The sequence below is a fragment of the Protopterus annectens genome, chromosome 10.part0 (genome assembly GCF_019279795.1).
Source record: "Protopterus annectens isolate FY-2018-M chromosome 10.part0, PAN1.0, whole genome shotgun sequence".
NCBI lineage: Eukaryota > Metazoa > Chordata > Ceratodontiformes > Protopteridae > Protopterus > Protopterus annectens.
Window position 1 is genome coordinate 1,627,051,544 of NC_056744.1, and position 17,511 is coordinate 1,627,069,054.

General features: G+C 40.6%; 1 protein-coding gene across 1 annotated transcript in view; it reads right to left on the reverse strand.

Annotated features, from left to right (window-relative positions):
• The window catches only part of TAOK2 (TAO kinase 2), a gene marked incomplete in the record, with an annotated part of 2,530,163 nt that overhangs the window by 751,226 nt on the left and 1,761,426 nt on the right, over nt 1-17,511 (reverse strand). Inside the window, 1 exon segment of the mRNA XM_044086327.1 lies at nt 16,979-17,218. Coding sequence (XP_043942262.1) covers nt 16,979-17,218 — 240 coding nt within the window.

Below are 17,511 nucleotides of genomic sequence, written 5' to 3' on the forward strand. Positions count from 1 at the left end.
CCCCCATGTTCTGCGGATTTGGGAAAAATGTTGGCAGGTGAATAGTTTGGTTAAGAGCCACACTGGATACCATCTTGGGCATAAAGGAAGGATTGGTCCTGAGGGACACCCTGTCTGGGTAAAATGTAATAAAAGGCTCCACAGCCATGAGAGCCTGTAGTTCTGAAACCATTCTTGCTGAAGTGATTGCAAAAAGGAAAGCTGTTTTCTGGTTCAAAAGGAAGCAGGGTGAGTTTTTCCAGCACAAAATTGAGGTCCCATGCAGGAGTTGGTGATCTTCTGGGAGGCCTTAAATTTTTGGCCCCTCTAAGATACTGTTTTAGCAGAGGATGAGAAAAGATGGGAGGCTCCGTGCTGTAATGAGCCGAGATGGCAGAGGCATGGATGTTTATTGAAGAAAAAGATAGGCCCTTGTCAAGCATCTCAGCCAAGTATTGTAAAATCTGAGGGATATTTGGTTTTGCTGTGTCCGTTCCTTGCGCATGGTTCCAAGCACAGACTCTCTTCCATTTATCAGCATAAGATTTTCTAGTACTAGGCCTTCTGGCTTCCAAAAGGACATCCATCACAGATTTACTGAGATGTGTTGTTTGAATAATTAAATGATCCGCCATGCTGCAAGGTTCAGAGTTTGGAGCTGAGTGTGCAGAATTTGATTGTTCTGCTGAGACAGTAGAGGAGGTATTTGAGGCAAGTACCAAGGAGGGAGTTGAGACATATTCCTTAGAATTGGATACCAGTGCTGGCAAGGCCAGTACGGAGCAATTAGGATCATTTTTGTTTTTTCCGGTCTGACCTTTAGTAAGACCTTGGAGAGAAGAGGAAGGGGGGGAAAGGCATAGACTAATAGGTTTTCCAACTGAAGCATAGGACATCCACTTTCCATGCTTGTCTGTGATAAGTCCTTGTGCAGAATTTGTTCAGTTGATAATTTTGGGGAGAGGCAAATAGATCTACGTCTGGGCTCCCCCATTTCTCTGCTACCATGCTGAAGATTTGTGGGTCCAGTTTCCACTCGTGAGGGTCCATAAGATTTCTGCTTAGGTCGTCTGTCAGAGTAATTTGTTTTCCTGGCAGGAATTGAGCTTGAAGATGTTCTTTTTAAGTCAAGGCTGTGTTCCACAATACCATGACTAGTCTGCAAAGGGAGTAGAAATGTGTACCCCCCCCTGCTTGTTTATGTACCACATAACCATGGTGTTGTCCATCCTTATGAGTAGTTGTCCTGGATGAAGTAAGTCCTTGAAGGCTGTCAGAGCATTCTGAACATCTCTTTCTGGTTGATATGCAGATGCATTTTCTTTGGGCTCCATATGCCCTGAATGCATCTCCCCGCCAGGAGGCTCCCAAGCATAGTCTGATGCGTCTGTAGTTAGGGTTTGGGTGGCAGGGGGTAGAGTGAATGACAGTCCCTTGTTTTGGTGACATGTCTCTGCACACCAAAGAAACTCCTGTTGTAGGCAGGGAATGAGAGGAATCGTTTCCAAACTGTGACAATAATGACCCCATAAACATTTTAGGTACCACTGAAGTTTCCTCATATGCAGTCTTGCATATGGAATTAGTAGAATGCAGGATGCCATGAACCCAAAGGCCTGCAGAATTTGTCTTGCAAATAACTGGGTTTTTGTTGCCATCTGTTTGAAGTATGTTGTCAGTTGCCTTTGTTTGTCTGGCGTAAGATAAGCCAACTGGGCAGTTGTATTCAAGTTTGCACACAGGAATGTAATTTTTTGAGAGGGTACCAGTTGTGATTTATTTTCGTTTATTGTGTACTCTAGGCATGTTAGAAGCCTTTTTACAAACGCCATATGTTGAAGAAGAATGTCCTTGTTCTCTGCTTGAATGAGACAGTCGTCCAGGTACGGATAAATTTGTATGCTTGTCTGCAAAATGCAATTACTGGTGCCAGGCATTTTGTAAGTACCCTGGGCGCAGTAGATAAGCCAAAGGGAGTGCAGAGAATTGGTAATGCAAAAAAACATGCCTTGAAGCGGAGGTATCTTCTGCACGATTCCCTTACTGGGCTATGTAGGTATGCCTCTTAAGTCTAGAGTCACTAACCAAGAGTTCCTGCCCAGCATAGACAGTAGCTGTTGTAAAGTCAACATTTTGAATTTTGGAATGTCCAGGAATGTGTTCAAAGTCGATAAGTCCAGTATTGGACGCCAGACATGGTCTTTTCTGGGTACCAGGAACAGTCTTGAATAAAAACCTTGCCCTTTTTCCTGTTCTGGTACTGGCTGAATAGCCCCCATATCCATGAGGGACGTAACTTGTTTCTGAGCCTCTGCCTACTGATTTTGTGGCAGATGTGACCAACCGTTTGGAAATGGCAAAGTATGGAAATGAAATCTGTACCCCTGGGATACTATGTTTAACACCCATTTGTCCTGGGTAATTAACTGCCAATTTTGAGCATGAAATGCTAATTTTCCCTCCAAGGGGGCTGCCAAAAGATAAGTGCTTGGTGAAGGTAGATGGAAGTCATTGAGACTGCTTACTGTAGGGCTGTTTCCTCCAGATCTGGAGGTGGAGGCATCCCACTGCTTTGACCTGTAAGAACCCTGTGATTGGTATCTAGAGCCTTTTGAACGCCTGGATTTGCCTTGAGAGGCTCTGTTGGACACAGGAAAGAATCAATTTTTAGTAGGCCAATGCCTACTGAACCTGGGTGGCTGCACTTGTAAGAAATTGTTTACAGTTTGCATAGATTTAGCTTTGTCTTCCATTTTCTTTAAAACCTCTTCTGCCTTATTACCAAAGAGAGTATCATGCTGTAAAGGGGCATCCAACAATTTAGCTTTAACATGATCAGGCAGATTTTGCTCCTTGAGCCAGGCATGCCTTCTAATCACAGATCCAGTTACTGCGGCCCTGCAAAAGGCCTCCAAGGAATAAAAACCACATTACAAAGTATGCTTTCCAACCTGTTCTGCTGCATGCAATAATTCCTATAATCCTTTATTTTCCACACCATCAGAAATCAACATAATTTCCTGTTTCAATAAGCCCATAACATGCTGTTGATATTTAAGCATATGAAACTGGCAGTTTAAGGCCCTAATTGCCAAGGTTGCAGACGTAGAAACCTTCTTTCCCCATCTATCCAGCGTCCTGGAATCTCTATCAGAGGGGGGTAGGATTTTTGGCTGTAGAGGCCTTTATACCTTTGGGACCCTGTGAGATAGTCTCAGGGTCAGCAGCAGGATTTTTGAATAGAAATTTGTGGGAGTCAGGAACCCTGTAATATCTGTCTGGCTTACTAGGAGCTGGAAACTAGGGAATCAGGAGCCATGATTGATTCCGAAAACACATCAACGATGTCTAATACAGGAGGAATAGCCAAAGGCCTATTCTGAGGAAGAAGAAGGAAATCCCTAAGCTTTTTTTTTGATTCAGAGAAAACTTGACTCTCTCAATGAAAATGTTCCCTTAGAGTATACAAGGTTTCTCCAAAAGAATAATCCTCAGGAGGAGATGCAGATGGGATGGATTCTTCTGCATCTGAATCCTCATAGGGTGGTATAGAAAATTCCTGATCAGAAGAGGAGGAATCAGAAGAAATGGAAACCTGATCTGAAGATTCATAATCAGTGTCTTGCGTAGGCCTCTTAGCCGGGGGGGGGCGTTGGGAACCCCTTATCAAGGTAATTCAGTCCTCAGCCATTTTGATCATTTGTTTTTTAGGCATAGAACTGCGGTGGTGGTGCTGCAGTAGTGTTGCCGCCTCACAGTAAGACGTTGTCCTGTTCGATTCTCAGCTAGAGCATCATCTTCTGTGTGGAGACATGCATGAATGGGCGTACCTTCTTTGAAGGCTGTGCGTCAGGGCTGGCAACTCTGCACGTAAAAATCTAATGCCAATCATTAGCAGACCGGAGTTCCACTGTGGCGACCCCTAACCAGGAAAAGCTGAAAGACACAACAAGGGGTCCGAGCATGTGGCTCATGCTTCGGATTTCAAGACTTAAGAAGATGTTTTTGATCTTGTTTTTGAAGCTGGCATCGGTTTTATATAAAAATGTTGAGTCCTGAAAACACCCTCAGAAGCCAGTGCCTGCTCAGTGGCTTCGGACCCATCCAAGGGAGAGATAATCCATGGGTTCAATACTCTGAGAATTCCGCAGCATACCGGACTCCGCATGGGTCTTGGTAGAGGCCTGCGACTGAAAAGTAGCGGGTATTAGGGGCTGCGAAAGCGCCTGAGTACCGGCGAACCGGCGACTGGCTTAGGAGAAGCTTTGTCGTCGGTCTTGGACCTTGACGGTCTGTCTTTCTTTACGTTTTTTGTGAACTCCGGTAGTCGGATTGCTAACAGACGACATTTCAGGATAATTAAATCTGGATCCAAAATATTCTGAAGCAAAAATATACTGACGCTTAACAGTGCGTTGGTTAAATCTAGCACAAAACCGAAAGCAAGGCACGTTATGATCTGGGCCTAGGCAAGGAATACAGTACAAATGAAAATCCTTATGAGGTATTTGCTTCCCACAAGTAATGCAATTGTTAACTTTTACTGACATCGATGAGGAGCAAGAAAAAGTTTCCCCCAACGGGGTACCTAGCTTTAGTTGAAGACTTCGGTTCTGAAACTTGAATGCAAAAATTTCAGGAGTCAGCCGACCGCCGCTTGCGAACTGCTTCGGGCACTGCGCAGCAAGAAAGACTGAATAAAATGGCGTTGGCTGCTTGTTTTATACCCCTGATGACCTGACGTCATGGAAGAGGAGACGGCAACCAATGCAGGACCCAAGACTTTGTTATTCAGGCCGACTGAGGGCAACCTGCCAGCAGATTACCCAAATGTAATGACTGCAACAGTGAAACACGAAGAACATCATGCTGGACGGCTAGATTCCTGTCACAGAGACTCCCCATGCTTTGGAATAAATTTCCAAATTACATCAGGCAGAGCCCCTCACTAACACTCTTCAAGAGAAACCTTGACGAGTGGATGGGTAACAGAAAATACACCCCTGGGATCACTTCATTGGCTCTGCTTGACAGAGGATCAGTTAATTAATCAATGGGGCAGAGAAAGCTGACACACTACGGCTAGACTTATAAATGCCCTCGGGCAGATAGCCTAGTATCTACCTATGAAACCTTTCATTCTTTTTCCAATAACCTTCTTAAATCCAGTGGAGAGTTGCACACATGCTGCAGACTGTCTCTAGCACTCAATGGCTGCAAGACATAGAAGCTCATCTTGAACACAGCACCAACCTGCTGCAGGACACGTACGAACATCTATGGGCAACTGGAGTGACACTGTTTTCAAATGTAGTTTACTAATTTATTTCAGCTACTGGCCATGGTAGTGTGTTAGTTGCATCTTCCTCAGTTGTTGCTAAATGACACTTAAGCAAGGATCTCAGCCCTATGTTCTCAAATAACCATCACAAGCAATGCTGTATTAAATTTGTATTTACTATACATATACAAGGCGCATATTATTGCCTCAGTTCATACTCATCTGAGTCATACTGTACTCTGTTTCACAATGTCTCAAGAGATGTAACTTGTGATCTGACATCATACAGTTTAAATGTTTCTGTAGCTTTTCTCAGAGGACTTCAGTGAAAACCAGAATCAGGTTGCCATTTCTTGTCAACAAATTTAAGTAAGCAATTTCATGATAAAAATGAGCAACAGTATACCTGCAGACATAGGAGCTGTATGAACCAGTTGTGTGTGTCGGTGTGTGTGTATAAATATACAAACAGGGTGTACTCAAACTCAGCCCACTACAAAAACTTTATAATAAATTACATTCTGACATCTAAATTCAAACCCTCTTAATGGCAATCCAGGGAGTAGAATTGCTTATGGAAAACAGTGTTACATTTAGCTCCCTACCCAGTGTCAGGGCTTTGCCAGCACTTTCTGCACCTTTTAGATAAGCTTGGTCCCTAGTTTCACCACTAATGACAGACCAGTGCAAACCTGCCTGCTAAAGCACTTGAATAAAACCCTCTTTTTAAAAACACATTTTTCCCCCAATTCAGTGCCACCTGACAAACCCATGCTAATCATATGCATCAAATTAGGCTTCAAATTAGGTTTCAGCATGAGACTATTTTCACAAGTTCTCTTTAATGAAATTTGGAAGGTGTTCACATCTTCTCAATCTTAAAAGCTGTACATACAATTAATGTAACCATCAAGGTATACAAAAGCAGTAGGGTAAACTAACTCCATGAAAACACCTGGGGAAAATTGCACACAGAATTACGCATTTACAGACATTTTAAATGCTGCAATATAGTTTCTGACAAATTGCTCCAATTAAGAATATTTGTTTCTCTTATTTAGCTGTCTCCTAACCAACCTAAGGAGTAGGGCTAGGCCATGTCAAGAAAAAAAACAAAAAAGAAAAAAAAAAGAAATTAAAAAAAAAAAAAAAAAAAAAAAAGGAAAACATTCACACACACCACAGATCACTTAATACAATCTCACTTTTTATTAATGCACATACATGGAACTAAAAAAATAAAATAAAAAAAATGAAAATCATAACTTACAAAAATAGATTAAAGAAAAAATTTGAAATAAATACATTCAGTGAAATTTGCATACATGTTTACAAATACTGTAAAAAGGTGATTTTTCTGCATGTTTATAAGAATTAAAACATTACTCATGATGAAGGCAAAGTTTTTTAGCCAAAAATCACCATTTTAATTTTCTTAGTTCGACTCTTTCTTCCGATTTTAGGGTTTCCCAGGGCACTGTATTAATCTGACTAAATCTATAAAGAAAGCAATAGCAGCTGAAGAGGGCAGCATTGGCGGTAGCAGCAGCTAGCAGCAGTCTGTCATTAGCAAACACTGACAACTGACTCCCCTACCCACTTTTTCTTTGCTATGTGCTACCCACTTTTTCTTTGCTGTGTGTACTGAAGCCATCTGAACAAGTTTGGCACCTACCATTCTCTGTTACAATGCTTTGCTATCCTTATGTGTAATAATCAGTAAACCACATGGCTATTTCCTGAAAAGGCCACTTGGCCAGATGAACTATTTTACTAAATCTTACCACCTTTTACATAAGTTGGCTGGGCAGGGAAAGGAACAATTTAATTGCCTAGTAAACCTTCTACCAGTGTCTGATGAACGTGTACAAGCAGTGAACAACACTTATGTCTGAAAATGCTCTCTAACAGGGACCTGATGAAGGGCTAATTTAACACATACTTAAGCACAACGTACCTGGCACACACAATATCCAATAAACTGCAACTGGTGCTGTGAATGACACTACAAAGCCTTAAAACATCCACCTCCACACAGTGGCTACAGCTATCCCATTTTCTCTGCGCTTTAACATAAGAACTTACTAACACAGATACACATCCTAATATTTCACAAGTAGTAAGAAGGTCAGTGGTATAAATACCCATTTTCAAGGAAGATAATCTGTTTTTTTTTGGAGATGCATGAACGAATGTGGGGGCTGTGAGAACCAAGTCTACACTAAGTGGATCCATCTCATTCACAACGCCTCCCCATAACCATCATACCATTCTGCCAAGCTTCAAAAGAGCATACAATGTTAACCCTCAAATTTTCTTGTGATAAATAGTTTGCTGCACCTTACTAGACAATGGCATTTATTATCAGAACCGAAAGGATGGACTTGAATGCTAAAGTAACAAAACAAATGCCATTTCATTATGAGAAAGTTGCTACTCTGTTAAGTCTAAGTGCCCCTTCACTGCCTAAAAAATCCAAATAATGAACACTGAAAAAAGGCTACACTGCTAACTCTAATGCACGTAAGCATCTAGAAAGTCCAACAACTACTGTTTCAAAAGTGATCTGCACAGAACACTGTACACAATGACAGTGGGGAAGCCGCCACACACTCCAACAGTCAAGGGTCCACTAGTACTGATTAATGTAAATCGTACAGTATCAATGTCTGTCAAGGAGCACAAAGTAAAAGTGATCCTGGCTTTCCCTCTGTATTCAGTGGTATAGAACAACTGGATCAGAGGGCATACTACAGACCAAAGCTTTACGTCGCAAAGACGAGTACAGACATAGGTGTATCTAACTGTAGAGGCTCAGAGCTAGTACAATCCCGGAGCACTAGCAAAAGTCAGACAGACCAGTGGCGGCAATGCACAATGGTTTGGAGACAGTTACAGGAACCATTTAAAAGGACTGACATATTCTAGTTTGTCAGATCAGCAATTCTATGGCACAAAGTAATGGGAAGTGTGTTTCAGCTCAAAGTGACAACACATTTCAGTCACTACTGCAAATACAGTCAACTGCAAAAAAGGCTTTAGTATATTTCTGCAGGGACACTGCTCCCAGTAATGAACACAAGATCATAGTAAATGCTGCAATTAACTCCTTTATTCAACACATTACACCTAGCTGCTAACAGATACAGCACTGCAACTTAAGATGGTGGTGAAGTACAAATAACGACTGCATGGGCTGGCCTGGAATAAAGAAATGCTGTTGACCAGTCAATACTGTTTCCTATACTAGCCAAAATGTTTGCAGAGTTGCACACACATGCAGAGCATTTTATTATACAAGCACAACTTCTCTTGGCAACCTGCTCACAATCACACATAGTGATTAGTTAAAAAGTTGAAAATAAAAATGGCATTGGCATTCTCCCAAACGCCTATGTTTTTTCAGGGTTAGATATGGCCATGTTATTATTCACACAGTTTAATTAAAATGGGTGAAGGGGAAGTTCCCCTTTAGTTAATGACAGTGGACAAAATGTAACTGGCGTTTTCACTTGTAACTAATCCTCATATACACTTCAGAATACTCAAATGTTCAGCATGATAATGGCATATATTCTTAACAGATATGTGAGAAGTAAAAGCTGGGTACCTGCATCAACACAGAGTTGTCAAGCCTGGGGAGGGGTTATTTGGCACAAATAATACATTAAAAAGGTTATGAGCTTCAGATGTCTCAAAAAGCCCTCCTAACAAAACTATATGTTTCAGAAACAAAGAATAAAAGTGGCCAAATGTTATATATATATATATATATATATATATATATATACATATATACATATATATATATATATGTGTATGTGTGTGTGTATTTTTCTCAAAAGAATGTGCATACATCAGATACAAAGCACAATCTCTCAGCAGTGGCTGCTCAGTTCTCTGGAAAGTTATCAGCGAAGCAGCAGGTACTGCAAAACAGTAATACAGCAGAAATTCCCTAACCAGTTTCTCATAATTCGTGCAGCTCAGGCAGATGAGTAAAGTCTGAAGGTAAGGCAACAGCAGTCATGCAGGGCAAAGCAGATATTTCAGCCTAGCAAAGAAATGACTCTGCAAAACTTAACAGAGCTGCCCAAGTAGGATCCTGGCAAACATGCAGACACGTTTTCAATATTCTGAACTCAAACTGCCCTAAACCTGTTCAGTAGTTAGTGCAGTAAATCATGTATGTACAAAATGGCTGACAACTCTTGCTACATTTCTTTACAAAACAGCAGGTCTTGTTATCTCATCTATGTGAAGGACAAGACAGCATAGGACTACACACATGCACCTCCTGCCATGTGATCTGCAAATGTAACTGCTTACTCCATCTGTGTACACATGCCACAACTCAGGTCAATCTTGACCATATACACTTTGCCTACAGTTTTTGTACCATTCACTCACTACACAATACTGCTCACACCATCAACACATGCTACTTCTATCTAGATTCATGTCAACCTCATACATATAAACCATATCAACCCAACCCATCCAATACGACACACACTGGCTACAAATACATACCACGTCTTGCCAGTCGCACATTACCAACTCTCTGTGATGTGTGGTTAACATATACTAAATACTGCACTTTTAGGTGCCATCAGCTGTGTCAGCTGGAAATGTTACAAATGTCAATCACAATTAACCACATACTACATTTCACTGGTGAAACAGATTACGTACTCATACAGTGCACAACATTCACATACACCTGTCCCAATTCATGCTAATACACTACTTACATGCCTACTGTTGATCACACTGCCTTAAACATTAACTGTTACATGTGTCTCAACAGCTGCTACACAACTACACCCCATGTTAACTTCAGCTGAACACACTCATATTCTAGTACATACCAGCTTGTCTTATACTACATCGAGTCTGCAGGTACCAGACAAATGAGCTACGTACACAATGCAATTTACGTTCGTTATCGCTGCATGTGACACACACACTACAGGCAGACACAAATAATGTACTTTACAGCAGTTTATTTCATAACAAACCTCCTGCTGCTCATACCAACTGCTATACACGAACATGCAACTCTAGCTGGTTAACTATACGCAGCACACACCCATCCTTCACACAAACCACCTACCTACTTTGCACACACACATCTTCTGTAATTTGCACAGGGTAATTGTGGTATACATACTAAATGCCTTGTGATTCATCTCAGGTAACCACAAACTACTCTCATCTCCCAAGATTCAAACCAGACTACCGCAACACACATTCATATTCCAGTTATCCATACATTCATAAATCATTTACTTCCTGTATTTCCTTCCACCTATAACACTTGTATATGAACAACACACAACACTGCTCTAGTCAATTCAAGCTCAAAATATTCACACATGCAAACATACACACCACCTCAATAAAATCCAGGTTTGCTTCCAAAATACATGTCCTCCTCCCTATAATTCATAAGACTCAAATGTGTACTGCACAATACCTCACACGATTTACAACAGTAAACTATATAATGCACATATGCATTCTTGAATTTGACTCTAACCACCCACATTACACATGAAAACCTGGTTTAATTAACAACAAAATGCACATTCACCCTTGTGTGTTTCGGTCAGGATGTCCAAATACTACAAATGCATGCGTTTTTCAGTCAAGGTCAACAAATGTCAGCCAACTGCATAAGTGTTGCCCATGACTCCTAGTCAGTTACAGATGTGTTAGATATGGACCAAGTACAGTGCTGCATGAGGATTTCCCTTTTAAATGTTCTTTTGGCAATTTACATATCTACAAAGGCATCATACTTTTTATACACAGTTCAGTTCAGCTACCAGTTAACACAGCACAGCTCTTCTGACATACACCATTTGAACACCATGAAATATCAGAAAGCAATTTACTACCGCAGCTGAGCTACCACCATACTCTAGCCACTTCTTATACAAAGGAAATGACTTCAGGAATTCCTTATAAGTATATGCAAAAGTTTCAGCTAAAGCATATCTGAGTCAGTACGTTTAACACTTAAACACAATGCTCAGCATTAAACACTTTTGCAGAAGCTTATTTTAAATTTTAAAAAAAGTTTTACCTGTACATTATTAAAACTTGCAGCTGTTTTTTTAGAATAATGTAATTCTCCCCTACCACCCACCTAAACTTTAACGGTGATTTTTGGTTTTGCCTCCATAATGTCACAAACATTCAAGAAAAAAAAATGCAACATAAAATATACATGTATTAAAACACAAAGTGCACATTCAATCCAACTGTTATGAGCGGTGCAAACTTGAATAATGGTAGAAAAGCACCAGAGTTCTGCATTATACATGGAATGTATGTATTTCTTTTTGAAGGGGGGGAGCAATATACAATCAGATTAACTACTACCTCTAGCTACCTGTGAAGAGGTACAACAGGTAAAGCAAGCCAAATACTAAGACACTAAACAGTTCCTAATTCTGTCTAGTTTACAACTATACATGGTTATACTGCTCAGGACCCCTTAAGCCACATGGACAAAATGAGGTGCAAGCCTCACATTACGGTTGCAATTTCACTCCCTTTGAGTTTAAATACTATACAGTTGATAAACATGGGCAATGCCAGAAAAGAACACAGTTGAAGGCAACAAGGAGCACCTGACTTGATCCTCTTCACCCCAGGAAAAAGATGTCACAGTGGCAGTGACTTTTTGCTACGTACAAAGTGAAGGCAATAAGAATGCCTATAGAGTAGAAGCTCTTTTTTGTGAATTTTAACTAATTTCTCAGTGCCTAGACACTCCAGGAAGCATGAGGCGCTACTGCCTTGAAGTTACAGTAATACTTGTATGAGAGAATACAAATAAGGCTAAAAAAAGCACTGCGTATTTCACTGCACTGCAACTGCCACAGTAAAGGAACTGCACATTTGGAGGACATTCACAATCTTTTCTTCTAAGCGGTAGCATTTCTAAATCTGTCCACATTTTAACTTAATGTTTCCAAAGCCAGCTGATCTCCATGTATTCAATTACACTGTTAAATGGCAAAAAAAGGGAAATTTGAATCAAAGCTCTTAAAAATATGGAATCTGTCGCAAACAAATAATGTATACAGCACTTTAAGTTTCCAGATATTTGGATAGAGCCAAACATCATGGTTAGGAAAGTGTTATATATTTATTAATTCTGCATAGAGTGCTACTAAAATGAATACATGTCAAAAGCTTATATTGCAAAAGACAGATGACGCATTTTTCTCAACAGCACATTAAACATATGAGGGGAATGTCTATGCTTGGCAGACAGAACCTCTTGATTTGCTCTGCTCGATAAAATGTCACCTTAAATGCAACATAATTAAGTGTATAAAAGTGACGTAACACGGTGCAGTCCAGCATATCCTGCCCTAAACATTAGCCTATACAGCCATTTCATCTTTATGTCTGAGGACGCAAAAGCCATTTAAATGCAACTCAGCTTCAAGAGAGATTTACCCTCAACCTGATGTTTTAAAATACACAATCAAATTTACATCTTTGGCTAAAGGAGCTACAAGGAAAAGTGTGGTGACTGTGGATAAAGGACTTGCACAATGGCAAAGAGCTGACATTTGACTGCAAAATATGCCACCTCTAGGAGTAAAACAGCTGTCACAGAATTTGTGTGCTTGAAATGTCACAACTTCTGGTCCTCTTAAGGCTCTAGCAAGGGCAAAGAATCTGAATTAGGAATGAGTATGTATGTGTGCTACAGTGATGGCAGTTACAGTGACTTTAAAAAGCTCACCTAACATAGGACATATCTAGTGAAAAAAAAAAACATGTCCATTCCTAAAGATGCAAAGTTATCAGCTCAAAATAAACATTATAGGGCATAAGCTACTCTATCAGAAATAAAAATAGCAGAATTCCTGGACTGTAAAGAACCCTGACTATTAACTTATTGGATTTGCTGCCTTTTTTAGGCATCTTCAATTTTAGGGAGGAGGACTGCACACTGCATATGCAGTCTACTGTGAAGGTAATGGAACATGACATGGATATGTACGTGTTAAAACATGTGCAACAGTGTAACAGCAGACAAAAAGTATACACGCGCACACACAGACATAAGGCGGTGTTTGTGTTTAAAGGAGTCATTAAATAAGCAAGGGAAATTTGTCACAGCAGGAACTGTAAAACAAACGTACAAAACTGAAAAAACAGCTTAAGACAACCAAAACTTGCAAAGGAAGCAAAAGGACACTGCATACCAGCCTGCATTCAGCAATCAGAAACTGCTAATCTTAATGGGTTTACAAAGCTTGCAGTTTGTTAAAGACAGATGTGGGTATGTGTCCGTGCATGTGAGAGTAGCACTATGCAGACACTTGAGGCACGCTAATTTAATGTTGAGGGAAATACACCACTAAATGCAGCACACAATGAAAAAGGAAGGAGGCCTAGCATTATTTTAATGTTTTTGGAAGAGAATAATGAGACATGATGCGGAACCACACTTTACAGCAGCTTACACTCAATGTGGATGGACAACTTTTCAAAGCTACAGAGGACCAAGGATGAACAAAACATCCTAAGAATACTGCCAAATGCACCAGGTACACTACGCAATGTACTCTTACCAAGAGGAGGAGGAGGAGGAAAAATAAAAGAATGCCAACACAAGAAGGGCTTGTGAGCTTTTATCATGCAGAAAACCAATTTGACTACAGAAGAAAGAGCGACACAAGGTAAATGTTGCATGGAACAAGCTCCCTTTTTCATCTCCTTTGGACAATATGGAAGAATAGGTACTAGCAGATTCCCTTGCAACCACCACTACAAAGTCGATATTCAAATTAGTATAAGACAGGACAGGATCTTCTCATACAATATCACTATGTCATTTATGAGACAGCACAAATGAAGCTAAGGCAAAAGAGAATAAGTTGTACAATCACACTTTGTAAGCAGACATTACTTCCGTAAGGGACACAGAAGGGTGGGTGTCACACACAGATACATGCAAACAATTTGCTTTCTCAAAACCCAAGAATTAAGATGCAAAGCTTCACATCCTAAAGCAAGATAGTCTACCATCCATCGACCCTTCCTTCAGCTGCAATAAGTCTGACAGCATCTGCCAGCGTGTTGGTGCTTCGCCTGCAGAGGCATGGTATAAAAGAATCTGTGTCAACAGGGTAAATCTACTAGGAAACTGGTGAGAGAGGATCATGCTAACTTTCAGCTTCAAGACAAAGCCAAACATCAAAGTAGCAACATGAGGACTACAATGTCACCACAAACGTATGATACAAATTATGAAATACTGGCATGGGTAACTGGCCTATATTGCTTGGCTCTCCATGTGCAAATCTTTGTTTCAAAGCTACCTCTATTAAAAATACCCATTTAGTGAATGGCAATTTTACACAAAATACTCTTCAGTAACTAGCTAAAGGAAGTTACTTTTACAAATGAAGAAATTTTAGAAATTACATTTTCATCTTTTAAATGGAGGTAGTAGTCACCAAATGAAAAAAAAAATCTTCCTCTCTTCAGAAGCATATTATCAAGCAATCCATGGGCATTCATATGTCTCCGAAATCTTGACTGGTAAAGTAATAAGCCAACCAACTATATACTTTTAATGGAAACCTGCTTCCAAATACAAAATTACTCACAGGTTTACAGTTAAAAGCTAGAATACTTGAAACTAAAGCTATATATACCTTCACAAGCCTTGTGCAAAAGAAGCTCTTCAAATGACTGAGTTGGACACAATCACTGAGTTTAAGAATTACAGACAGAGTAATGCTGACTTGGTAAGAAAATTCTACTGTTGTGCTGTCTCATTAAACAGTGTAAATTTAAAAAGTATAAATCAAAATGATATAATCTGATTCTTACCTTGCCCCACAACTGCACACAAATAGCCAATACAAAAATAATGTGCAGTGTTTGAAAAATATCTTCAAAAGTACAAGGGCAAAGCCGTACGCCATGGCTGGTTCTCTTTGATTAAAGAAAACCCTGCATGACAGAAAAGCCATACCCCACAGCTGGTGCTGTTTAAACCCTTCAGAAAGTGTCCCTTAAAACAGGGAAGTATAGTAACTATTTGCCACTCCCCATTCCTTCAAAGAATGGTTAACTAGAAACTTCTACAAATTAATACCATGCTATATATACATACTGCAGTAAGCTTTCACTCTCACAGTACAGCAAGGCCAGGATACTTGGAACATGTAGGACTACAGAAAAATAAGCTTTTCAGATCAGTTTTTATCTCCAAGGGGCAGGAAAGGAGCGTCTGTTAGTGGCAGGAGGATCTCCACGCTGTGACACACGCCTCCTCACTGATGACCGTGTACGTACAATTGTCTTAGGTTTACGAAGGCTATGGTCTAACAATCTAGGGATCCGACTGGGTTGTTCTTCTTTAAGAACTCGCATGTTTTTCAGGTACAGAATGACGGTGGGTGGCAAAGTATTGCTTAACTCTCGGACTAGGGTTACCAACTTCATGTTAATACCACTGACCAGTCTGGTTACAAAAGAACGACTACGAAACCAGACTTGGTGCCACAGTGTGAGCTGCTCCAGTTTCATAGACCCTCGTGCCAAAACTGGGATTCTACTTTTGAAATTTCCTCTACGTGTTCTAGGGAAAAGGTCAAAGAGCCTCTTTTCATTTATAATGCCCAGTTTCTGAAAGAGCTTAAAAACAGGTCGGGGTAGTTTGAAAAGAACCCGAATCCAAACTCGGGAAGCCTTCTTAGGAAAGCTCCTAAGGCACTCTTTGGCAGGCTTTAAGACCAAGACAATAAGAAGGTAGAAAGACAGAAAAAGATATGGCGATGTGAAAAAATATGCAGCAATTAAAATAACAGGGACATAATAGAGGTAAAGGCGGTAGCTCAGGGCCAGAATGGTGATGCAACTGCACACTTTAGCCAAGAACAAGAAAACAGAAGCCGAAACAAAGAAAACAGTGTGTAGAAGGACATAGGCCAGGGCTAAACAGACCACCACCACTTCAAAAGCCACGAGAAAAGCACTAAGCCTGGAGTCTGCCCCTTTCTGGGCAAGAGCAAGGAGTATGACTAACAAGAAAAGTATGAGGACAAAGTTTGGGTATGTAGCTACTAAAAATGCCAAAGCAGCACAAAGAATGTGAGAGAAAATAGTGGGGAAGGAGGACAGGTGCTGAGCAAGAAACGGGGGAAGGCCATGGGCATCAAGATCAACATGTACTAGATGTTCTTCATGAGATGCAGTGTAAGAATGAAGAGTACTTTCTGATTTTGGTTCCTCCTCCTCCTCCATCTTGAGCCCTTTCTCTGCTGTTGACGCTAAAGGCACCTCCTCAGCTACAGTGCCCAGAAGCTCCTCTAACCCTGGTTCTGTGTCAGCACTAAGTTCAAAATAAGGCACTTCAGATGAGCAACCATCAGCGGCACCTCGTAAAGTCTCATCCAGTTGATCCTCTTCAGCTTCTACATCAGTAATCCCTTCTTCCTCATCAATTCTATCCAGTGAGACAGAATCTGTGAGTGTCATCTGGTCACTGTCATCATCCAAACTACTAATGCTAACCTCATCCAGCCCAAAAGCATTCTCTCTATCTTCTTCCTCCTCCTCCTCCATAATCACATCATCAATATCATCCTCATCCTCCTCCTCCAAATTGTGCATTTCTACACTTTCACATTCCCCAATCTCCCCTAATTCCACATCGCCCTCAGGACCTACTTTCAGGCTCTTGGGCTGCTGTCGGACCTCCATTGCATGCTTCTGACGCAGCTCCTGTTCCCTCCTCTTGTTGTACTCCAGCTGATTCGTGAGTTCAGTCTGGTGCTGGAGTCTGATGAGTTCAGCTCGGGTGCGCTGGATAATATTCAAGTGTCTGAACTCTAGCTCTTGAGTAGATTCATGCTGTCGTAACAACATAGCACAATCCAAGTCCTTCTGGGTCTGCTTCTTGTTTAGCTCCTAAAAGAAATGAGAAACAGGAGTGGTGGGATAGGGAGACAGTGAAAAGGGAAGGCAAAGAGAGAGAGAGAGAGAGAGAGTCAAATACAGGCATTTAAAGCATCTTTTCCCAAAATGTTTCATTAAAAAAAAACTCCTTAGAACTTGAAAAGTATGCAACATAAAACTTAGAAAAAAGTCTTACCATATCGAATTTTCAATTAACTGGTTAAGTGAACAGGCCCAAAGACTTATCAGTTATAACCCAGGCCAAGTAGTAGTAATGACTTTTCAAAAACATTTGCTAACAGATT